The following is a 25,029-nucleotide window of genomic DNA, read 5'->3' as shown; positions in this document are numbered from 1 at the left end:
GAGATCGTGAGAAGCGGTCTGGTGTGGCGTAGGTTTTAGAAAAACATTTTTTTTATCGTCCCAACGTTTCGATCTTTATTGAGATCATCTTCAGGGTCTGGGATTTACAAACATTGTTTAAATTTAACAAATACACGTAGGATGTGAGAAAAAATGTATTTATACAATGCAAAAAAAAATTATATTCAATCAAAGTATTTAGACTCACTTTGAGTTTGTAAACACTTTAATTGAGTGCAAATACTTTGAGTTTGTACTCACTTTGAGTTGTAAACAGTTTCAGTGAGTACAAATACTTTGATTGCATATAAACAAATTTTTTACATTGTATAAATTCATTTTTTCCCACATACTGCATGTATTTGTTAAATTTAAACAATGCTTTTAAATCCCAGGCCCTGAAGATGATCTCAATAAAGATCGAAACGTTGGCACGATAAAGAAAATGTTTTTTCTCAAACCTACGTCACACCCGACCGAATCTCACGATCTCCCAATAGTAATTGAAAAAATAAAGTATACTCTTATGTGCTACCAAGGTCGAGGTTTTTTCTTACTTTTTACTCAAATCGAATAATGTGATAAACAAAGCTATCGTCCTTAAGTTAAAATGATCACAGAATGAGGGTTGTTAGGGAAAAGAAGTTCCTGAACAAAGCAATATATAATGTAATTCCAGACAAATGATTTTCATTATTATTAAATTAATAAAAAAAACCACGAAGAAAATCATATTAACAGTACAGATATCGTTTCGGTTCCAATGTCAAGATGCTAAAAATGTAATGGAGAAAAGTTAATTATTTGTAGAAATTAAACACATATTTATAGAAGCATTATGACCGCTGCGGAATGATGTGTTCCAAATATTTGAGAAAGATTTTGTTTAAATCTCTCGTTACATCACTGAGGCTCGCATTGCTCCATGTAATAAAGGAGAAAAACGTTCCATTTAGGGATGGATCAACAAATTTTTATCATTATTGTTGTTACCAAAGGATATGATCTTCTTACGTGTGATTCCCCTTTATAAACATCAGTCATTTTAATTGGTACTTGCCTAACTCGCGTTTACACAGGAAAAAAAATTTCTTTTGCTAAACCAATAAATTATGCAATTATGTCTCTCGATAATCAAAATAGTAAAAATAACGTCATTTATGTATATATTGCAATGGAGGTTTTTTAACAAATCACATAAATTTGACTTAATCAAGCTTAATTAACTTATAATCCTAATAATTATAAAAATTAAATAATCAATACTATTTCTAAATGATTTACATTCAAGTACCCACGCCAACTAAGTCTCCTGTTTACTAAGCAAAACGGAACCTTCCAAAGACATTTTTTTCTTTATTTACCTTTCATAAAAATGAGTATGCCGTGTCTAGTACAAATATATAAAACATCTTTTCTTTTATTTACAGTCATATATTTTCGTCTGTCTATCCTAGCTAGGTTGGTCTGTAAGACGAGTTTCGCCATCTTCAGTGGTACGCAGGGTTATAAGCAGGGTGTTGCACACATCAACATAAGAGATGGTGAAAATCTGAAGCACGTCTGACAGAAAACCACATATGGACTAAAAGGATGCTTCCAAAATCCAAATAATGTTGGACATGATGTCATCTGTCAAAATCAAAGGTACCTTTTCTCCTTAAGACCTATCTCCAGTGATTTATAGTGCCGAGTTGCTTGCAATAAATAAATGTTTATCCGTTTTAGAATTGGGTTTGTTTCGGCGCTTCGCCCTGTTTATAACCCTGGCCTGCTGAAGATGATGAAACGCCGAACCGACCTGGGAGACCAAGAAAAGCGAGCATAGGCTGACCCGGATGACCAGAAAGGATGAGAAATACTAGTTCATAGACCTTAACAAGAAAGTTCATAATTGATAAATGTGTTTAAACAAGTACTCGTTTAGGTAAATTGACACAAACCTTCTGAAGATGCTGAAATGCCTAACCACGCCTGGCACACCAAAACAGCGAAAATAGGCGGACCACGATGACCGGAAAGGACTAAAACGCAATGAATGAGTTGTAAATTTATTAGAACAAAAACATTATTTGTCTCTTTATTATGTGCCAGGTATGTTTTTCGTTCTTTCCCCTCCTAGTTCTATCGTGCTATTGAATTGTCATGAAAATTTTATTGTTATTTATTGTCTATGTAAGTTTGTTCTTGTTTGTTGTGATTGTTATATGAGTCGATTGTTTGGTTAGAATCAAATTTTACCTGACCTTAAGATAATTTTTAAGCGTACAGTTGAAATTATTCCTCTTTCCACATAACCCTGGCACGTAGGGAAATAAACACGCAGTCTTGTCAATAGCATAATCAAGGAATCAAATGTTTACATAAACGAAGATTTAAACAGAACAAGAAGAAAAGAAACAGTATTTTGCTGTGACAACGAAAAAGAAAATAATCTTCACATTATTAAAAAGAAGTTTTACTTAACATTTCCTGCACAATTATGCACAGTAGTTCACCTCCTCATTATTATCAGTAAGGTTTAGTAGTCAGTTTATTACTAAGTTTAGCTATCGTGATTGATTTTGACCCTTTTAAAGCACTTAACCTTATCTTCTTTTGTTTCTTGTTATGCTTTTAGCTAAACCTTTATTATTCAAATAAATATTAAATGCCATTATTAAATATCATGTAATTCTTCTGAATTATTGAAAAAAATAGTGTTAGTTGAAAAATTGTTTTAGTCAAATTTTTACTTGTGTGCTATATTTTGTTTACTAAATTCAAAGATAATTTTCATCCAGAGGAATTCTTAGGATCTCTCATGGATCGTTAACATCGCTTTGAAAAAGATTTGCCTTTCTATGTATTTTTTTGTTATAAAATTTTTTAGAAATTTATCAAGCTATCGATGATATTTTCTGTTTGTTCTTGGAAAAATAGCAATTGATGAAAATTCGAATCTTGAAAACCGAGGATGATAATTTTATCTTACGTGAAAAATAAATTGAAAATTGGAAGGTGAAGCGATGAATTTTTCAATGCAAATAAACTCTAATGTTTCTGTATTGTTTATGATTTGGTTGAAACAAAAATATTTTTTTTTAATGGGCTTGATTTCTACATACATGACCAGTAGTTTTTTGTGATGTAAACTTATTTAAAAAAATTCCTTATTCCTAAACACACAGATTTCATCCGAAGGACTTAATTCAATAGACTTTGTGATTATGCTTGTTCATTTAAAAAAATAATATTTTTATTTGGATCTAACACTGATGGATGGCCATTCAGGTGAACTTTCACTGCAAATCCACTCTAGCTTTAAGTATACGGTCTATATACAAATGTATAATATTTATACATTATCTATTTTTTGTTTAAAAAACTTATAATTAGTACGTGATTTATTATACCTAAATAAATACCTTCTGTTTAAATCCACCATTCCACGGAAAGCTTAAACAATATTCTGAACCTTGACACGTATCTTATGAAGAAATAAAGTGAAAATTGAAACAGAAAATCGTTTTGTCAGATTAACACATTTAAAAAAAAATATCGTTTTTTAATCGATTCCATAAATGTATGACGAGGGTGTTTAATTCTCTTGATACATGCCGAAGATAAATTAATACAAATTCTGAAATAAAGGGTTGACACCAAATTATCCCTTGGAGGGAGGAGATAGAGTTTTGTACCGGAATGTACCAAGTACTGCTATATAAAGGGGGCGAGAGGATTCTCTTTCATTCGCCAGAGAAGGGCCAATCGGTACAGAACATAACTCATTATATCTTAAAGCAAGAAAATCAAAAATGTAAGTAATTCAATTTATATAAACTAAACTAAGAAGAAGGGGGTGATGACTCGTTTTGTAGCATAAAACATCATGGTTTTAACTCTAAAAAACGTTTTTATTTATGTGAGGCAACAATTCGTACCAAACGTGTCCATTTTATAACCAAATTATCATATTGATTAATCCTACAAAAAGTTTGCACAATTTTTACCAGTGAATTTTATTCTACTGACTATTACCTAAATCTTGCTAAATTTACTAATATTCAACTTTCCATTAATTGTTATAAGTACTTAAGCCCATCATTAGTCAATTTTTAAACCAATACTTATTACATTTATGTATATAATAAAAAAAAATAACCATCATTTATTATTTAAAACTTTTTTCACTTTAAAATATTATGATCACTATCTGTAAAATGTTTAAATACATTGCATAAGACAAAATATACCGATGTGCCTAAAAACATAAATCAGTTATTTAATTTTCCAAAATTACAAAAAATATGAAAAAAAATCGATTATTTTTTTATAGTTCATCCCTGACGCGTTCAAGCCATTTATGATTAGCCCATGATCGTCTGTTAAATTTCCGATTTATTCGGATAAAAAGCAATTGGGGAATAAATTTATAAAAAAAGCTCTTGTTTAATCAAAGCTATAATTGTTCAAGCAGTCTTTATAATCTTAATCTCACTGTTTGTACAAAATATCAGTCCGAATTGCGCGCGACAAATGTAAAATCGTCACGTACCTATTTCAAACTATAATCCTTCGTTTAATTAACGTTTTGATACAAAAAAAGTTCAGATTATAAGGCTACGTTTTTATTATAGTAATTAAATAAAGAGGGTTGGACAGAGGGAGAAGATCAAGTTGAAATTAACCTGTTCCCACAACTCTGACTTGAAATTTTGTTTTAAAAAGACGGTTTCGCTCGATTCATCTCGGCAGTGGTACCGTTGAGACAACAATTTTATATAGTTCTTAATACATAACACTTATTGTAAGTATAAAATATTTTGGGAAGAATATTGTTAAGAATTTGAAAACGTCAACTTTCTTCAATAGTATTGTCCAACTTGAAAGCATTCTGCTTGTTTTAACCATGCGGATATTTTTTTTTTCATTTTCTTCTTCTTTACTAGCATAGTTTAAATTTTTAGATTGCAGTTCATCTATCATCTGGAAAGTAATAGCTTAATGAGAATTGTTTTATTTTAAATTATTTATACAGAGACTGATTACATTATTAGGTACCTTTTGCCTTTAAAATAAAAATATCGAGTTTAAAAAACTAAAACTATATAAAAATACATATAAAATAAACAATACAAGCACAATATTTTATAGGTAAAAATTGTTCAGGTAAAGTTGGTTTCTACAAAAAATGTAGTTAACACATGTTAAATTCTTTAATCAAATTGATAGAACTATTGTTTAAAAAGACAGATTTTAAATTTTATATTTCGTTTATTCAGCATTTGAAAACCAGAGTTGCTAACACCATTTTTGTCTATTGCAAAGCAAAATTCTCACATTAATGTCATGAGAACCATAATTAGCAATTAACTATTTGTTTAATTTTTTACATTCTTTAAACTTTTATTATAAAATATCTTTTCGTAACATCTAGGCCAGTTTTGTATTAACTATAAATTTTTAAACTAACTTTAATGTATTTGGTCTGTCTTGCCAACCACCAAGATCTAGAGGTGATTTAATCAGATTCACGATTGGTCTGCGCGTTTTTACGAGAAAATTACCACACCAATAAACAGTATAATACCCGATTATAATACTCTTTGGATAATTTTATAAAATAAAAATATATAATTATTTCATAACATTGTCACATGAACGATATGTTTCAAAATTGGACCAAAGGTCCAATATTTTGTTATTACCTGAAAAATTTTCACCCTTTTTTTATGTCATTTTGTAGTAATTCTGTAAGTAAATGAGTTTAAAGATGATTACAGTAATAAATTATTTAACTAGGTTGGGAACGACAAATTTCAAACAAGAATATAAAAATATGAAAGAATTGTTGTTAAACATTTAGATTAAGTCATTAACAATTTCAATCTTTATTTAAATCTTTTTTTAAAGAATCGTTCTTTTAGTTATTATACCGTTCAATTAATAATAATTAATAAGTAAGTTATACGGACAAATATCTTTAAAAATTTTGATCCAAATTCGGATGAAAATTGGCGGATTTATAGTTCGCCAATCGGGTATTCAACTATTATTTTGTTTATGTATTAGAAATTTTGCAATGAAATCGTATGTTGCAATAAAATATAACGAAAATTGCAGATATGTTGCCTCTGAACATAATTCTCACCAACGGATTAAAGAATAGAAGAATAGATTAGGAAGCCGTAAAAGATACGAAGCCATCCGGACAAGGTCAGTGTAGGAATATCCTATCAAAAAACAAAAAAGAACGCACAAAAATCAAAATACTATTTTTTTAACGATTGATTTCCATCGATTTCCCTCAATTTTCTACCACCACAATTGAGTAACGATTTAGGGCATAAAATACGTATAAAATTACAAAATCATGCTGTACAGGATATTGTTAAATTGGTTGTTTTTCAACGGGAGGATATTTTTTGGGTTAAAGGCAGAAAAGGTTCCACAGTTAGGAACCCACGCTTGTCCTACATTTACCCTTTTAACAAATGAAACAATTACAAACCAAGTTGGATACCTGTTTATTGTATGCTTTATATTCTACTTTTTTATTTTTTACCCCGCATAATCAAAAGGCGTCGTATTGTTTTATAAAACGTCGAGAATCTACCAGTGTAAGGGTTTAATTCAGTTTTATTTTTCAGTTCCCCCCTGAAAATTTAATCTTAACCAAAAATGGATGCCGACGAATACCGGAAAAGAGGTAATAATATTTTTTTATCTATTTCTTAAAGATTACACACAATACAAAAAACAGAGAACAATAATTTTTAATATAAGGTATTTGTTGAGATAAAAAAAGTCAGTGTCAAGAGCGGGATTCGAACCCACGACCCTCGGCTAAATACGCCGCTGCTCTACCACTTGAGCTTTCTTGGCCTTCTTGAGTAAGTGGGTTCGAATCCGCTCGTGACACTAATTTTTCATTAGTCGTTATCAACCAAAAGCCTTATATAAAAAGATTAATTAATTGAAAAACGTTATTCGGTCAATCGGACCACGAACTCTTATGAATTTAATAATTTTTAATGGCTGTTTTTTTACAGATGGGTCGTTTCCGATTATTTCGGTCCGGCCGTTCTCGATGATTTCGCACCGATTTATGTGATTTACCAATTTATACATTTTTTAAATAATATTTTAATCTTTTAGCTGTTTACTCTACAATTCTATCACTTGTACTGTAGGTTATAAAAGTTGTTCGTCAAATTATTAACTAAGTACATAATTTAATAAAGTTTACATTGGAAAAAGAAAGAGAAAATTATATCCCATTTCTAGATATAAAAATTATGACATATCAAAAAAATCGAAATAGATTGGTATAACAACCACACAATTAATAGAATATTACATTTTAATTCATCCAATCCAATAAAACAAAAAATTAATGTAATATATAATTCCGTACAAAGTTAAAAAATTATGATATTAAATTTCATAACAATAATTAAAACCATTTAATAAAAACTTTTACAGCAAATAATTACCCCAAAAAATGTACTAAAAAAATAATAGTAAAACAAAAATTAAATAATTGGGAAAAGATAAAGAAAAAAATTGTGTGCAATGTAGTAATATTATTAACATATATAAAAAAGAAATATAATCAAAATGTAATGAGGTCATAATTGATAAAATTGATGTCTTAGAGAAAAAAAAAAGAAAGCAAGGTCCTCTATTGTTGGGAGGCCTACTGGCATGCACAGTTAAATTCACTGATTTAATATATTTTAATATTAGAAAACAATCTTAATAAAAATATTTTTATAGGATATACAAATTCCATGCAACCTACAGTACAATTGATTTAGCTTTTTCTCATTTTTTATAAAACAAGGACATGATTAATTAGACGTACAACCCCAACGATTTGACCGCCTTACAGACCAAAACAACGAGACTAAGCAGGCCAGAATGGACTGAAATGACCAAGCAGATTCACGAAACTTCATTATAATATCGAACAACTTTTTTTAATAGGGATAAACACACCTAATCTATTTAAAAAACATGAAATTGACACACATATAAGTTAGCATTTACCTTCAAATAAGTAAGCATAAACCACCTACAAAACACTCAGTTATCCGCAAAATATTTTTTTCCTACAACCCAATTGCTTCAGCCTATAATCTTACAGATAAACACTGGTATATTATGAATATGGTGTTCCGAATTCATATTATAGTAAAGCAAATGTGGGTTGAGAAATCAAAATATTAAAAAGAAACCGACAGGCAAAAATATCAACAAATTAATTTTATTTATGACATTTATTTAGAAATCGTGAGATGCGGTTTGGTGTGATGTAGGTGTCAGAAAAACATTATCTTTATCGTGCCAACGTTTCGATCTTTATTGAGATCATCTTCAGGACTTGGGATTTACAAACATTGTTTACATATAACAAATTACATTTTGGATATGGAAAAGTGAATTTATACAATGCAAAATATATTTTTTACATTCTATCAAAGTATATCTACTCACTGAACGTGTTTGTCTTATGTGTAATTGTGCCATTCTTGCGTGTCGTGTCGAGAGCGCGTAGAAGAAAATGAGTAGAATTACTTTGATTGAATATATATAAAAAAAATATATATATATATATTGCATTGTATAAATTCACTTTTCCACATCCAAAATATAATTGTTATATGTAAACAATGTTTGTAAATCCCAGTCCCTGATGTTGTTCTCATTAAAGATCGAAACGTTGGCACGATAAAGAAAAGTTTTTCTGACACCTACATCACACCAGACCGCATCTCACGATTTCTAAATAAATATCGATTAACGGTCACTAATCACCACACATTTATTTATGACAGTGTGATATTTATTTAAAAAGATTTGAAGGTCCAATTTCTCATTTGCAATTAAAGCCGTATAATCGATAGGATTTACTTTTCTTTCTCTACATGAGACAGTGAGGGATCTAATAAAGGGCCAGATTGAGCGATAAAACTTAAGATTTAAAGTAAATAAACAGAGAATCCTCCAGTACGCGCAATATAGGAAGGGGGTTGCTTGTCTTCCTATGCAAAGCAGCCGATTTACTACCGAAGGGACGCTCTTTTGTAGACCTTCCGTTCCTTTTTCTCCCTCAGTTCTTTGATACAATTCGAATGTAGAATACTATAAGCACTTGACAATTAGTATGCATATATGATTAAAATAAGTCCGGAAATCTACAAACAAAAACATATAAGGGATAAATTTTAATTTTTGTAAACTGACAATATGTATAAGATGAGCAAATTCGATTTCTATGAGTAAAAGAAAAATCACACGACCAAAATGTAAATAAATACTGGCGAAATAGGAAAAATTGATGAAATTAAACTATTTAACTATATATTAAACTATTTAATTTAATGTAACTATTAAACTTACAGAGTTTTAACTCTTACAAGAATTTACAAAACAGACAATTTGTTCTTATCTTCATAATATAAAAAAGGAAATATTCATTTGTAAGAGGACAAAGTGGAAACGACTACGAAGAGCGCTTCACGCCGAAAGTCCTGGGTTAACAATTGTCAAAAACATCGTTTTGTAGCATATCTGTACTACAAGGCACGAGGGACTTTTCTGTGTTAAAACACAATCTCTGGCCTTTTTTCATCAGACAGTAAAAAAGGTACAGTGTAAAGTAGAAACACTTTATTCTTGTCAAATGTCCGTATCTACCTTATATACCAAGCGCCAAGGACTTTGCAGCATAAATAAAAGAAACGTTTTATTCTTGCAAATGATCAGTATCTATGCTGGTTAATTGATGCGATGGACTATCAATATCTATGGCCCAGTCTCTGTCTTTTTTTATCATTGTGTCAACATCAGACAGTGAAAAGGTGCTGTGTAAGATAGAAACGTTTTATTCTTTTCAAATGATCAGTATCTATACTAGATGTGATAGACGTTCAGTATCTACGACCTAGTCTCTCTGGCCGTTTTTCCATCATTGTGTCAAACATCAACCAGGGAAAAAGATGTAAAATGATTACGTTTTATTGTCAATTAATCAATATTTATGTTACGTATATTAGGCACAATGGATATTTCTGAGCCTATGGCCCACTCTCTGTCCTTTATCATCATTGTGTCAATCATCAGACAATGAAAAACGTACTTTACCATCTACAAGACGCAATGTACTTTCAGTATCTATGGCCCACTCTCTGTCCTTTATCATTGTGTCAAATATCAGTCAGTGAGTCAATGAAAAACCTACTTTGCAAAACAGAAACGCGCAAAGAACTTTTCAGTATCTATGTCCCAGTTTCTCTTTTTTCATCATTGTATTAAACAAAAACTGAAAGAAGTGCTGTGCAAAATAGAAACGTTTTATTCTTGCAAATAATCAGTATCTATGATATCTGCTAAAGGCGATGCATTTTCAGTATCTATGACCCAGTCTCTTGTCTTATTTCCATCAATGTATCGTAGAGAAAGTGAAAAATATGCTATGTAAAATAGAAACGTTTTATTCTTACAAATGATCACTATCTATGCTATCTAATAGATGCGATGGACTAAGTATCTATGGCCCAGACTCTGGCTTTTCTATCATTGTGTACACATCAAACAGTGAAAAGTTGCTGTGTAAAAAGAAACGTTTTATTCTTTTCAAATGATCAGTATCTATGCTATCTTCACGAGGCGATGTACTTTCAGTATTTATGGATCAGACTGTTTTCTTCATTGTTTCCAATATCACACAGTAAAAGAGTTGTATGTAAAATGGTTACGTTTTATTGTCAATTGATCAATGTTTATATTATATATACTAGGCACAATGGATATTTCCGAGCCTATGACCCACTCTCTGTCCTTTATCATCATTGTGTCAAACATCAGACAATGAAAAACGTAATTTGCCATCTACTTTCAGTATCTATGGCCCAGTATCTGTCTTTTTTCTTTATTGTTTTCAACATCATACGGTGAAAGAGTTATCGTGCAAAATAAATACATTGTATTCTTCTTAAAGAAGAGTATCTAGGTTATACGTTAGGTGCGATGGACTTTCATTATCTACGACCCCATTCTCTGGCTTTTTTTCATTTTCCATCATACAGTAAGAGTGCTTTGTAAACAGAAACATTTTATTGGAAGATGATAAGTATGTATATTATATACTACCCACAATGAATATTTCTGTGTCTATGACTTAATCTCGGACATCTTTTTATATCATTGTGTCAAAGATGACACAGTCAAAGTGATGCTTTAATGCTCTATGTAAGCTGCTACTTTTCAAGTACGATAGACTTGTCTATATCTATGACTCAATCTTTGGTTAATGTAAGTTGGTCAGTATTAATAGATATCTCGGGGATTTATGCCAAGACAGAAAAAGGCTTTTCGGTGTTTATGGCTTAGTCTCTTGACCTTTTTTAACATCGCGTGAAACATCTATCATACCTGATGTGTAAAATAGCAACATTTTAATCCACTTATGTCATATGATCAGTGTGCGATCTGCTAGGCACAATAAAATTTTCTATGTCTATGACCCAGTTATGAACTTTTTTCGACTAAATCAGGTCTGTTGTATCATACTGTTAGAAGACGTCTATTTTTCCTATTCATCTGGCAAATAACCCTCATCCTGCAACATAGAAAAATATTAAGGTCTATTCTACATGATAGACACAGTGGAATTTACTTTTTACCTTATTGCTTGAAACGTCCGACTGACAACGGTCACCATAGTGGGTTCTATTTAAATTATTGATTTAAGTCCGAATGATGATCAGTGTCTACCACCTCTACATGCCTGACACGAGGTGCTTTTGTATTTAGGCAACCATTTATGGTTTTAAGTGAAACAGAAATAATTAATTTTCCTCGGCCAGGATCAGCGCTGAGACAAGATAATTTAATCGATTAATAACGAAGATTTAGTAAAGATTTTGAGCTTGTTTTTCTCATCAAAGCTTCCTTATTTTAAAGGAAAAGAAATGGTGGATTACATAGCCGATTATCTCGAGAATATCCGAGAGCGGAAGGTGTTTCCTGACGTGAGGCCGGGTTACATGAGACAACTGGTCCCGTCCGAAGCGCCTTACGAGCCCGAAACCTGGGAGAAAATCGTCGCCGACGTCGATTCAGTTATAATGCCCGGGGTAATTAATCTTGAAAAATTGATCTTTCCCTGAAAATTTAATTGAGAACATTTTATAGATTACTCATTGGCAAAGTCCTCATATGCATGCTTACTTTCCGGCGCTAAACTCTTACCCTTCCCTCCTCGGTGACATGTTGGCAGACGCTTTCAACTGTATATGCTTTACCTGGGTAAGTTTCTTATGATATAAATAAATAATCGTTATAACTTATTATAAGAAATTATAAAGGCGTCGAGCCCAGCTTGTACGGAACTGGAAATTATCGTCATGGACTGGCTAGGGAAAATGATAGGCCTACCCGAGGACTTCCTCCATTCCGGATCCAATAGCAAAGGAGGTGGCGTCATCCAGGTAAGTTTTTTTCCGTATAAGACTAATTCAGCTACTTTGGGATATCAAACATGTTCCTTTTTAGACGACAGCGAGCGAAGCGACCCTAATCTGCTTATTGGCAGGAAGAACAGAGGCCATTAAGCGCTACAAAGAAACAAAACGCGATTTGGAAGATGCCGAAATCAACAGCCGTCTTGTAGCTTATTGCTCCGAACAGGTTCGCACACCGGTCATTTAAAATTATTAAGAATTTAAAAAATATACAATACATTTTAGGCCCATTCATCTGTGGAAAAGGCAGGTTTGATAGGTCTCGTGAAAATGAGGTATATCGAGAGCGATTCGGACTTGGCTATGAGACCTGACAAACTAAAAGAAACAATCGAAGACGACAAAAGAAAAGGTCTCATCCCATTTTTCGTAAGTAACATAATAACATCGTATTACTGTAAACGTTATTGATATAGTTCTCTAAAAACGATGGCCTTTTGACAATAAATAGATTTTTCCATTTCCTAGCAAACGAAGGGAAAGTTCAATTTTTTTGGAAGAAGTTAAAATTATCAGTGATTTCAATTAATTTTTCTTTTTCGCTAAGGTCTTGGTTGAGATCAAAAAGAATAATTAATTGAAATAATTAACATGATTAATTATGACCGCTAAACATGTATGGGTTATCAGTTATCTTCTTATCTCACACGATACAACTTAAGATGCAAACGTAAAAGCGTAATGAACCACCGAATAGTGTATTTACAGTAAAAGACGGCAAGAAATCTATAAAACTTTTGTGATTATTAACTGACTATATTGGTTTTCCTCTAAAAAGAATTTAAAAAGAATTTTTTTTTTCAATTGCAAGTTCTTCTTGAGGTCTGCAGTGTGATGAGCCTGCACCTTAGTCGTTTCCGATCATTTTGGTTTGCCTGTTCTCGCTGGTTCTGTCAGACGCGTTTCGGCTTCCGTCATCTTCAGTGCCTGGATCTTCCGCCAATCTAGCTTTAGCCTTCTTTTGACATCAGTCTCTTCAGTTAATTATGTACGCTGACATCCTTCTTTTCTCCTTTCATCAAAATTTTCTCTGGTAACAATCTGCTCTTCCATTCGATCCAAGAACCTCATCGATCTTAGGCTGTTTGAATTGACGAAGAGAGAACGATGCCAGCTTATCTCGGTGCCGCATAAATTTCCCGATTATCCCGGATCCTCGAACATTCTTCCTACTGCACTATCACCACCTTCATTTCGAGGACAGCTTATTTTGGATGCTTTTTGTAATTGTTCATGTTTGTGTACTATCTCTGCGTCTTCCGTTTCCAGTTTCCCCGAGTTGGATCTAGGATATATTGTCCTACAATTGGATCAGAAAGAACCGATTATTTTCGAAGTTACTGTCTAGTTTTTCTATTCGACTGAGTTTTACTGATTACTGGATTATTCATATGTGTACAGGGTTGAACCTATCGCAGTCCGCCGGCAATTTCAGTTTTTGCGTAATTTGCAGTAAATTACCCGCAAACAAGACTCACCAACCCCGTGTTCGGCAGTCTGGTCAGTCCTCGGTCTTCCGTTTAGCCACCGAGGTTTGGCTGCAGGAGGTCGTATCAGCCCTTAACAAAATCGTCCCTAAATCCAAACCCACCCCACTCAGTCATAAATATGTACATTCTTACCTATGTAACCATTCACTCAGGGTGGTGGAATACTTGATATTCCTCCTTCACCCCCACCGATCTAAATTAGAATCAACTCAACATTCCGCCCTCTAAAACCACACACTCACGCTAATAAATAACAAGCTACTTCTTCCAAAAATCGGAACAGGGGAACCAAACTCTCCCTACTGTACTCAAGCAATTCTCATTTCAAGTGGCATTCCTACACGCTCCCTACATAGAGCCAAGGAATCCTTTCGACCAAGTGGGACACATGAAACAACGTTTCTAATCTTCTAGAGTTTTAGAAATTTCATCTTATTTTCATTTATACCTAACACTAGCTCTCGACTTTCTTTTTTTTTAGAACTGTACTTTCGTTCAATTATTGAACTTTTTTCTTACAATTGCGATATCATCGTCGTATAGACATGTCTATGAAATGTTATTAATGAGAGAGCTTCTAACTCCATGTTCAATTAGGAAGTTCTCTATTGTCATTTTGATTTTCTTTTTGGTTCATCGAACGTCATTTATTCTGAGGATTTTTTCAGTATACGTATAATAGTTTTTCTTTGTAAGCCGTATCAAAAACACCTTTTGGCAAGTAAATTGTTTAGAAATATAACAAACCTCCCACTGAAGATGACGATAAGCCTAAGTATGTCTGGCAGACCAAAACAACTAGGATGGACAAACCAAAATTACCAGAAACAATCTGCGCGAATGTTTTAAGCCAAAATCTTAAAACGCGTAATTTCGCCACTCTGAGTTTCCACCGAAAATATATCTCAATCGTTTGTCTTTTGTATTTGAAATTGCTGGTTTCTTTGCTAATGAGGTAGAATAAGAGGTTTTATCTCGAGGAAAACATCTGTGCTCTGTAATTGCATCCCTCGAGATTTCTTTCCGGGGGTGGGACGAAAGACAATAAGCTGATTGCTCCTTAATAGCTTCCAATGACGCCATTCCTTTTGATTATGTCTCGAAAATGAAAATTGGGAACTCCTATTTCTTGTACGTTTTAAATCGAGCGTCGCCTAATCAAACCCAACGTTTTCTGTCCTTTTTTAGCTGTGCGCGACTTTAGGTTCGACTGGTGCTTGCTCCTTCGACAATATCAAAGATCTCGGACCTATTTGTACGTATGAACGTTCTAATTGTAATTATTCGATCCGTCTGAACAACGTTATTTTGACAGGCAAAGAAGAGAAGATGTGGTTGCACGTCGACGCCGCCTACGCTGGTACTGCCTTCCTTTGTCCCGAGTTCCGTCACTGGTTGGAAGGTATCGAATACGTTGACTCTTTAGCTTTCAACCCTGGAAAATGGATGATGGTACATTTTGACTGCACAGCTATGTGGTTAGTTTTCTGTCGATTAATTATGTGAAATTTTCGAAATTCTTCACAATATAAAAGAAGTTTTATTTATTATCTTCAGGGCATCTAGAGTACTCAATAACTTAGACTTTCATTGCTGACTGATAGAAAGTACAGTAGTAAATTCAGAGACAAATATGAAGGTATAGACATTAGCCAAAGACCTACACAAGGCTAATTATGATTAATTACGATATAATACCCTGGGCAAATCATGTAAAATATCTAGTGTTTGTACATTTCCTGAAGTATCTACCATATAACAAATGGTCATATCTCATATGAGCAGTTATTCTTTGACAAAATTCATTGCGATTTTGAGTTGAAATTATCCATTTTTTACAATAATTATCGTTAGTTCAGTTTCTCTCTTATAAGTTCTTCAGTTTCTCTTCAATAAACAAATTTTGTGTAATATGTGTGTTGTTGATATGTTTGTTTTAGACGTAAATTTATAACAAATTGTATTAATTAGACTTCTAATTTTCTTTTAGGGTTAGAGACAGCAGAGCTCTCCATAGAACATTCATGGTCGATCCTTTGTACCTCCAGCATGAAAATTCCGGTCTTGCTGTTGATTTCATGGTAAATTACTTTATACTGTCTTCTTCCAGTGTATAAATAAACATTTTTCTATCAATTATTTAACAATTTTAACCAATAGAGACCCATATTAAGTAAGACTTAGATGATTCTTTAATTAGAATGTTTTTAAAAAAATTATAAGGAGTCTTTTTCAAATCAGAACAAGATCACCCCAATGCATTCATTTATAAATAATTTCAATTTTTAGCATTGGCAACTGCCGTTGAGTAAAAGGTTTCGGGCATTGAAGCTTTGGTTTGTCATTAGAAACTTTGGTATCTCTGGCCTTCAGAAGCACGTGAGAGAGGTAAGTACATTTTCCAATATTAAAAGACACATTTTTCTAATTTCATTCAAACTTTTTAGGGTGTAAGGTTAGCAAAGAAATTTGAATCTCTAGTACGTGGTGATCCAAGATTTGAAGTACCTGCAAAGAGGCATTTAGGATTAGTTGTGTTTAGATTGATCGGCGACAACATTTTAACCGAGAGACTGTTGAAACAATTGAACACCCGAGGAAAACTGCACTGCATCCCCGCATCGTTCAATGGTACGTGTCGAATGCCAACTACCAATATAAAATTTATAAAATATTTTCTTCTTCAGGCAAATATGTTATAAGATTCACTGTGACATCAACGAAGACGACAGCTGAAGATATCGTGAGAGACTGGACTGAAATCAAGAACATCGCAACCGATGTTCTCATCGAATTGGACCAAACCAAAACCAGAGAGAAGGTGCCGCTTGCTGGTAATCACAAATCATCATTTGAAATAATAAAGCACAATCTATACGATTGTAAAGACATTTGAAAATAAAAGTAGTATTTTTGTGTAGTTTGTTCTTTTTTAACCCTTTTATCTTTTTCTTTTTTAAAGAATTAAACATTAGTGGAATGTGCATGTTTGAGAGTTAAAATCTAATCTATCATTGAAATGCATGGCATTTACCTTGATCCTTTTGATTTATCAACTTTTGTATGCCTCAATACATTAACATTTTAAGTAGAGGTAAAGGCTCAAAACAGTTTTAAATAATATGGTTGTTAAAAATAAATACTTAGAATAAAATATTTCCATTATATAATACTTGCATGCCTGTAGGTCATTAAAGATTGTAAACAAGCATGGATTTAAATTTGATTGTAATTTTGGTACGTTATAAATCTAGTATGATTTAACAAAACTTGTGTGCAATCTGAACAATTTTTAACTGTAGACACAAAGGAAAGAAATGAAATCTTCGGCTCCAGTTTATTGTTGGCAAACTCACCGATGTCACCGAAAGTCGTCAATGGCAGCTTTGCCGCTGTTTTCGACAGTGGGGCTTCTGACTGGATGAAGGGATGGTCCTTCCAAGGCAACTTGCACCGTGGTAGCCCTGGTTAGTATTATAAAAGACTTGGTTCTGGTTTTTAGAAACGGACAGACAAAAATATTTTTGGCTGGTTTCAGCCCGGAGGAAGGTATTTCAAGGGAAACAATTTTCTCTCGACTCCAGGCTTGACCTGGTCGAGTACTGGATCGGTATGAATTCAGCAGCCACACTTCCTACTTGTGTCGAAGCCAGGACGGCCAACCCATCACAGGACAAGGAAGATACAGATGAGACTGGTATGATTATTTTTTTATTAAGTTTTTATTTTCAGACTAATATATTAACTTATTAGATTTGGCCAACGGGACAGGTGGAACCAACCCAAACCGGTCACAGTCTTCAGACGGTCCCAACAATATTTTCAGCCAAAACCAAACAGAGCAAGTTGTTAAAAGCGCAAAACTGTGTTTGAAATGTGGACACTTAAACAACAGTAAATAAAAATGTAATAATCATTGTGAATATTTAGTATTTGTCTGTTTAGTAAATTTTTTTTATAATAAAATAATTTATAAAATGTTCAAAGTAAAATATAATCTTTTGTACTTTTACTTCCTTTCTTGTTAAAAATGTTTTGTTTGCTATACTATTTATGTCTTAATCGCACTTACAGATCATCGGAACGTAGGTTTGCATGTAATTTAAATTAACTTATTAAGCTTCATAACTTTTACTTTTTGCTAAATTTACTTAACATAAAAAACATTATGTTATGCTTAAGATGAAAAATGAATTTAAAAGAATAAATTCAAACATAAAAATTATACAAATAATTTTTTTTAATGGGCAGTATATAAAAAATTCTATGAAGTGATTTTGTTAGGTAGACTCTCTGTTTAATATATTTAAATCTATAAAAAAAATTATATTTATAGATATTTTTAAATAATACTTACAATTAGACAAAATTATATTAAGAGTGGAAATTATGATTGTAACATACAACTTTACCATAGAGAAACTTTATTCAAAAATGTTGTGTTGACAATAAATCATGTATATATACATATATTAATGCAAGATAATTCGTTTAACATAATTGTCTCAATAAACATTTCTTCAATTAATGTATTTATTGATATCCTTTTTTTCTTACATTTTTCTGTAGTTTGTACATTTGTGATTTTTTTATTCTGTTTTGGTTTATAACATTCAGTCACTGCTGAAAACATTGCAGGTCAGAAATTGAACATCTCACTAATTATCAGCAATGACAAAACTGCTAAATTTAAAATTGTTTAAAATTTTATTTTATCCAAATAATTGAGCATGTGGTTAATGTTTTAATCAATTAAGAAGCACCCTTATAAAAGCAAGGCAAAAAATTATAAAATACATATTTAATAATAATAAAATATATGTAATTTAAATAATTGGTTTATCTTCAGAATATTTTTTTTTAAATTTAATATGCAAACTGAAATTGTTTAAAAAAAAATTAATGTCTCAAAAAAAAGGGTTTTTCTATTCTACCTATATTATCTATTAAAAGCCATTAGGAGAAAGAAAGAAAAAGAAGCATTAATCTAATTTCTTTTACATTTTTACTATAGATTTGACAAATTCGGAATATTTAGGTTTGGATTTTTTTTTTTTTTTTACTTTTGTTTTTGAAACTTTAGGACGAGGGACAAAGGATAGGCCATTAAACGGGTGGCTGTGGCTGGAGCAGGTAAGGTTTGCTGAGCTGCAGTCTGACTGGGCAGTGCCTGTAAGCTGCGTGGTGCGGTCCAGAACAGTGACAGCAAACCGGCTCGTGACGTGGCCTTGGGCATGTTTCGACTGAATGGGCTCCGCCGCATCTCACACACCTCGGCATCTCCCTGCAGTTGGCAGCAATGTGCCAAAATCCCTAAATAAAAATGTATATATTAGGTAACATAAAAATAAAATTGTTTCTAATTTCAAGAGAGTTGTCAGTTTTATATTTTGTTCTATAATCATTATATTTATGAACAATTTTAACATTTTACCTGACAACGATAGCACTGAATGATAGATTCTTGTTGGGCCTGTTCAAGAGTGGTGAATGGTTGTCTAGCAAGGAGGGACGTTCTCCACCTGTCAGGCACAGCGGAGAACCTTGTAGCACCAAGAAAGTCAAGTCCATGACGGAGAAGGTTTTCATACTGTAATGGATCTGTCAACTAAACCAAAATCATAATTTATTTAGTTTCCAGTCAATTTTTAAAATAATTTTACACAAGAGATTTAACTTACCTCAATTTTGACGTTTTGCCGAATGCGCTCAATGTTGACTGGGTAAATCCCTTGATGTTCCAATGTGTTTCTAATCTCTTGGAGAGGAACAGCCCAAGGAATGTCTCGAAGAAGCAACGCCTGCCAAATAACCAAACTTAATATCTCGTCAATTTAAAAAATAAATAGAATAAAAACCTGTTTGTGCCTGGAATCTTTCGAGGACAGGCGAGCAACCTGGACCGGGCAGCCGAGCGATTCAGCCAAGGGCGTGTTTAAGAGAGCTGTAGAATCGGCCTCAAACGTGAATGCTGCAAGCAGCCCGCAGAAAGTCTTTGTGACCCTCCATGGACCCAGGGGATTTGTCGCCCTGATTGCTTCTTCCAGCAAAGCAGCTGGCACTTCTTTGTTGCTCTCGCTGTCTTTGATCTCCTCTAAATTTGGATTTATATAAAGAGAGTAACACAGTTCTTTATCTCCTCCATCGCCTCCGTCCATTATAACTTGAAGCCTCCTGAAAGTAATTACAAAATTAATCCATATTCGCTTACTGGTCATAATTGACCATATTAATTATTCCAATTTATTATTCTTTTTATCTATAATATTTGGTCAAGAAAAATTAGTGTCATGAGCTGGATTCGAACCCATGACCTTCGGCTCAATTCGCTGCTGCTCTAACTACTTGAGCTATCATGACTTCAAATGTCACAATCCAAGTCATGATAGCACAAGTGATGAGAGCAGCATATTGAGCCGAAAGTTGTGGGTTCGAATCCCGCTCATGATGCTAATTTTTCATTTCAACCAAAAACCTTAGATAAAAAGAATAATTAATTTTAATTACAAAATTTGCCTGTTAATATTACGTTGTTTTGTTTACCAACGTTCTTCTATAAATTTTATGAATTAGGGTTAGAAAACAATTAAATAAAAATAAAACAAAAACACTAGGGGGAAAAAAAGTTAAACCGTTGTAATATGCTGAAAAAATTTTTTTTAAATATCTATTCTTATGGATCTCAAGAATTTTATAGACTTTTTAATCTTTATAACAACCACTGTTCTTATTAAAAAAGTGTTTAATGTTTTATTTGAATAATTCAATTTTAAAAAAATTTCAGAGCTGCGTGAAAAATATTTAACAAAATATAAATAATAATTTAAAAGTTTTATTATTTTAAGAATGTTTTCTAATAATATTAATGTGTGTGATTAAAAAACAATGGTTAATTTAATTCTCCCCCCCCTAATATCATTGATTTGATTTTTTCCAGAAAGGTTTCTGCGATAGATGCAGTTTTGCATTTATCAGCGTTGAATATTGTTTTCGAACTACAGTAAGATAAATAATACTACATTAAATGAGAAACGCTATTGGGAGAATGTATTAAACAAATAATATAGAAAATGTTTACCGAAAAGAAGAATTAGTGCAAATATCTGACATTTTGAGTTTTATAATTTGTCATCACTTGATTACGTTACCCAAAGAAAAGTGTGCTACCAGCGTTTCAGATGCTAAAGTCAACAGTTAAACTTAATGTTGTGTTCAAAATTTAAAAATTGACTGAATTAGTTACCTTGCAGGATTTTGCCTTACGTAAAGATAATCAATTTTTACCAAATTTTGATTTACACGTTAAATTTGCATTTTTTTTATTTTTGGAATGCCAGAGACAAATGTTTTTAATAAATTTCACTTAACACTTTGCCATATTTTAAACATATTTTTTGAAAAATATGTTTCAATTAATTTTTCCATAAGATAATTTTCTTATTAAAAAAACAAAACAAATTCAATTGTTTTTGTATTTCAATTTTAGTTAAAATCTTAAATTTTTATTTTTATTTTATATTAAATTTAAACATTATCTATTCAATTGTAGTATTAGTATTTCTTGTATTATATAGGCAATTTTTTAAATAATTAAAAACAATTAAAAATGCTTAAAAAATCTGAAAAAAGTATTTTAAGTAAGTCAAATTTGATTGAAATCTTACCTCACGAGAGCACAAGTGCGTTTACAATAGGTCAATCTTAGAACAGTCTCTTCCGGTGGTCACTCTGGCATATTTTTATGGCAAAAACCCGAGGAAGAAATGTGATACCTTTCGCAAGAACATTATGTATCATATCAGAACTGAATGTGTCCTTCTTGAAGGCACTTGAATGCAAAAAAAATCTAAAAGCCCTTCGGCTCAGGTTCTCCTAATCGAAATGTGCCCTGAAAACTCCACCTTCTCCCCCCATCAATCTCCTCCAACGAATTGCTCACCCTAAGGCTTCCAGTGTAACTTTTTTTTTAAATAGTTTCCACTTTAAAAAAGGAAAAATAAACAACAATTTTTCAACCTAGAAAAATTTGAAAATTTACCATGTAATTTGAATTCTGAAATGAAAAAAAATTAAAACATATGTTAGCCTGCAAGAGAAAAAAATAGTGCAGTTAAACATTTTTCCTAGGCTAAATAGTTCTGGATTACTTTTCTGTACTTCAGGGCTGAGAGTACTGTAGAAGAAAGTATCAGTAATAAATCTGTAAAAATCCCGCCACTTTCATCGTAAAACCTTAATATTGTGAAATTAGCATAATTTATGTAGTGGTTTTTTTTTTGTAATCCCTAAATGCTGGTTAAGCCCTAAAAAATGTCAAAATCCTTTAAAAAATTAATAAATTTTAAAAAATCTATAGATGTTAACAATTATAATTTGTAAATCAATCAATACTGGCTTACTGGGTTAACCGAGGAGTGGTCTTTTTTAATTTTTTTTATTATTATTATTTTTTTTTTTTTATTGGATACCAGGGACTTGAGGAGTTCCCTCCTGAGCACTGCAGCTGAGCTGTACAGCTTATTGTACTTTATCCCTGGCTCCATATTTTTGGGGAGGGCTCGCAACACAAATGTAAACTTGAGCCCCCATTGTACCGGTGTTCTTCCATCGAAGAAACTCATTTTGGAAGGGGGTTGGGACCAAATTCAGGGTCGCTGAGATCCGATCCCGCCGCTTCCATTGATGAGTGCCGTGTCAATTTCTTTCAATTGCGGCCACCGGTCCCCTTAGGCGTCAGAAAAAGTCCAGAGGCGACGGTGGGGATTGAACCCATGACCGCGGGATCTACTAGCCGAGAGTCTGGCACCTTAACCACTTGGCTACCGCGGCCCCCGAGGAGTGGTCACTATATGAGATTTCCATCACAAAAATTTTGTTTTATACTGTTTTAAACCTTTTTTTCTTAGGGGCATTTGTGGCTGCAACGGTTTAGGCATTGTTTAGCGTTAACATGTTGCTCATCACTATAAGGTAAAGGTCCCAGGTTCGAATGTGGGACTGCTAGATTCGAACCCAACATACAATTTTTTTGTTAACCCTTGTTAAAATATTTAATTTTTTTAAATTATAGGCACCTTTATTTCTCTCCAGGTTCTTTTTAGAACCCTCTTCATCTAATTTGTTGCAGTAAGGAGAAAAGGTTTCTCCACAAAAGAATTCTTTCCAACAGTTGGCTTATCTCAAATCCAAAGAATCTTCGGATCTCACAGTCATTTGTGTGACTCCGTCCAGCCTGTAACCAATTCACACATTCATCCCCTCGGAGTAACACATCTGTATTTAATTTTCATTGTGCAGATCATCAAAGATGGGTGCGTGTCACTGCCAATGTCTACTCCTCTCCAAATCCGGGAACCCTGCAGTGAACCGAGTGTGTAAAGTTGCATGCCTCGCTGAGTCCCACACCTCAAGAGGCCCAATTCGCCCCATACCCATTTGGCTAAATTTTGACACATATTGTCTATATTTGAGGAATCGACCTTAAGAATCCCCTACAATTGACCAGTCAGATCATAAATAACATGCTGACTGCGGAATACGGAACATGCGCGTCAAGTCAACTGCCTTTCTGGGTGCGCAAACTATGTCCTCCCCGTTATACTTTTTAAACTCTCCCACCACTACACAACCATTCGAAATTCTAGGATTTTCTTCAAAAAGGACAAAATTGTCACAATGTCATTTCAATTTTCTTCTACTGGAAGTAATATTTTTTATGCCATGAAAACCACATAATTTGCTAAAATTCATAAAAAAAACCTAATCATACATTGATCATATTGTTGTTATTTTATTCTGTAGGTTGTCTACATCTATGGAATAAAGTGGATCGTATAATTTGCTTTTCTGTTAGTTTTAAGTACCAGAGGTATTTTACATTATAAATTAGGTTATGGACAACCAAAATGGCCAAGCATAGACCGCAGTCAGTTAACATTTATTTTTACTGTGACTAATCATAGAGGTGATTTTCTAGCCGTTAATATATCAATGGGTGAGCCTGCAGTGCCCTATTCTTAGATAAATTAATTGCCTTTTCCTGTTTTGTCGACCATCAAGTTTGTGTATGCAACATTCAGCATTACTTTTTCTAATTAAAGCTATTAAATCGAGTCCTGGGGAGTTGGTGGCCGCAATGTTTTAAGCATCTACAAGACACTCATCACTGTAAAGGTGATACATTCGAACCCGAACTTACAATGTTTTTTTTTGTACTACTTTTTTTCCAAAACTCTGGTACCCTGAGGGTTCATATAACCTTGTAGTCAGTCCTGGACTTTTATTGAACTTGACCAAGCTTAAAAAATTCAGAGAACATTTGGAGTGGGTTCAGATACATATAAATGCAGAGTTGAGCATCATTTTGATTTTTAACAAGTGAATAAAATATAAGTTGTAGCCCCTGATTAAATTTATTTATTACTTCTACACATGCTATTGTTTTCAGCCTTGGTATAAATCTTTCGTGTTTTGAATTATTTTCAAGGATTTCATAAGGTTGCAGTTCAAAAAGAAAATGGACATACCAAAATTTGCATATATAAATCTTTTTTTGAGACATATCACTTAAATGTAACAAAAGTAAAATAATAATTTGACAATATTTCTTCAGATTTTAAAAGAAACACTGGAACTTCAATAACTTACTTAAAATTATGTGTGTTAGAAATTAAAGCATTGTCTAATCGAAGCAAAACAAAATCGTTTCATCTCTTTTCAAATATGTACAAATCTTAAACATTAACAGGTACTAACCCTATTAAATTTTCGGGAGATCCCTTGGTTTATATTCATATATGTTGTGTATTCATGATTAACGGTGGAATATATACAGTATTAAATAACTAATTTATTTTTTATATTGAGTAAGGAGGTGGGTAAAAATGCCTTGCAGAGATGTACAGGTTAAATAGTGTTTTTCTGTGATAGAATACCAGATTCATTGGGTAAAATGTAAGATTAAAAAAATATACAAAGCAATCTGAATTTGTTAGCTTTTGTATGTACGACAATGGGGTTCGTAAGGC

The 25,029-nt window shown here is 32.7% G+C and overlaps 2 protein-coding genes and 1 long non-coding RNA gene across 4 annotated transcripts in view; all 3 read left to right on the top strand.

The window, feature by feature from the left end:
* LOC106664475 overlaps positions 1–2,235 on the top strand; it is a 177,961-nt gene extending 175,726 nt beyond the window's left edge. Inside the window, exons 3-4 of the long non-coding RNA XR_002911011.1 lie at positions 1,458–1,647; positions 1,729–2,235. This is a non-coding gene — a long non-coding RNA (uncharacterized LOC106664475). The remainder of the gene's footprint in view (positions 1–1,457; positions 1,648–1,728) is intronic.
* Positions 2,236–3,701: 1,466 nt separating this feature from the next.
* Positions 3,702–16,922, top strand: LOC106664514 (histidine decarboxylase-like). Its single transcript, XM_014390296.2, has 13 exons — positions 3,702–3,799; positions 6,633–6,691; positions 11,953–12,125; positions 12,184–12,297; positions 12,357–12,479; positions 12,544–12,678; positions 12,738–12,881; positions 15,191–15,257; positions 15,318–15,480; positions 15,993–16,083; positions 16,292–16,390; positions 16,450–16,633; positions 16,690–16,922. Exons 2-13 carry the CDS (start codon positions 6,664–6,666, stop codon positions 16,896–16,898), a joined length of 1,530 nt encoding a protein of 509 aa, XP_014245782.1. The 5' UTR covers positions 3,702–3,799; positions 6,633–6,663; the 3' UTR covers positions 16,899–16,922.
* A 94-nt stretch (positions 16,923–17,016) lies between these two features.
* On the top strand, positions 17,017–18,534 carry LOC106664516 (histidine decarboxylase). 2 transcript variants are annotated; one of them, XM_024230575.1, is made up of 4 exons: positions 17,017–17,239; positions 17,305–17,469; positions 17,541–17,699; positions 17,756–18,534. In XM_024230575.1, the coding sequence occupies exons 2-4, from the start codon at positions 17,361–17,363 to the stop codon at positions 17,902–17,904; spliced, it is 417 nt and encodes a 138-aa protein (XP_024086343.1). In that variant the 5' UTR covers positions 17,017–17,239; positions 17,305–17,360; the 3' UTR covers positions 17,905–18,534. The 2 variants fall into 2 exon arrangements, with proteins under 2 accessions (XP_024086343.1, XP_014245788.1); XM_014390302.2 differs by having other exon boundaries at positions 17,017–17,469; positions 17,774–18,534.
* The last annotated feature ends 6,495 nt before the right edge of the window (positions 18,535–25,029 follow it).

Source organism: Cimex lectularius, unplaced genomic scaffold (genome assembly GCF_000648675.2).
Source record: "Cimex lectularius strain Harlan isolate CLEC.00 unplaced genomic scaffold, Clec_2.1 scaffold13, whole genome shotgun sequence".
Taxonomy (NCBI): Eukaryota; Metazoa; Arthropoda; class Insecta; order Hemiptera; family Cimicidae; genus Cimex; species Cimex lectularius.
Note: the sequence above shows the minus strand (reverse complement) of the source record. Positions and strands in the feature narration are given on the sequence as shown.

Bases quoted from the DNA above. Each gene is read 5' to 3' on its own strand.
- LOC106664514 (XM_014390296.2), top strand. From the start codon at position 6,664: ATGGATGCCGACGAATACCGGAAAAGAG. The intron at 12,126-12,183 runs GTAATTAATCTT...AACATTTTATAG, and splicing joins ATTCAGTTATAATGCCCGGG to ATTACTCATTGGCAAAGTCC. The intron at 15,481-15,992 runs GTTAGTTTTCTG...ATTTTCTTTTAG, and splicing joins TTTGACTGCACAGCTATGTG to GGTTAGAGACAGCAGAGCTC.
- LOC106664516 (XM_024230575.1), top strand. From the start codon at position 17,361: ATGTCACCGAAAGTCGTCAATGGCAGCTTTGCCGCTGTTTTCGACAGT. The intron at 17,470-17,540 runs GTTAGTATTATA...GGCTGGTTTCAG, and splicing joins CTTGCACCGTGGTAGCCCTG to CCCGGAGGAAGGTATTTCAA. The intron at 17,700-17,755 runs GTATGATTATTT...TTAACTTATTAG, and splicing joins GGAAGATACAGATGAGACTG to ATTTGGCCAACGGGACAGGT.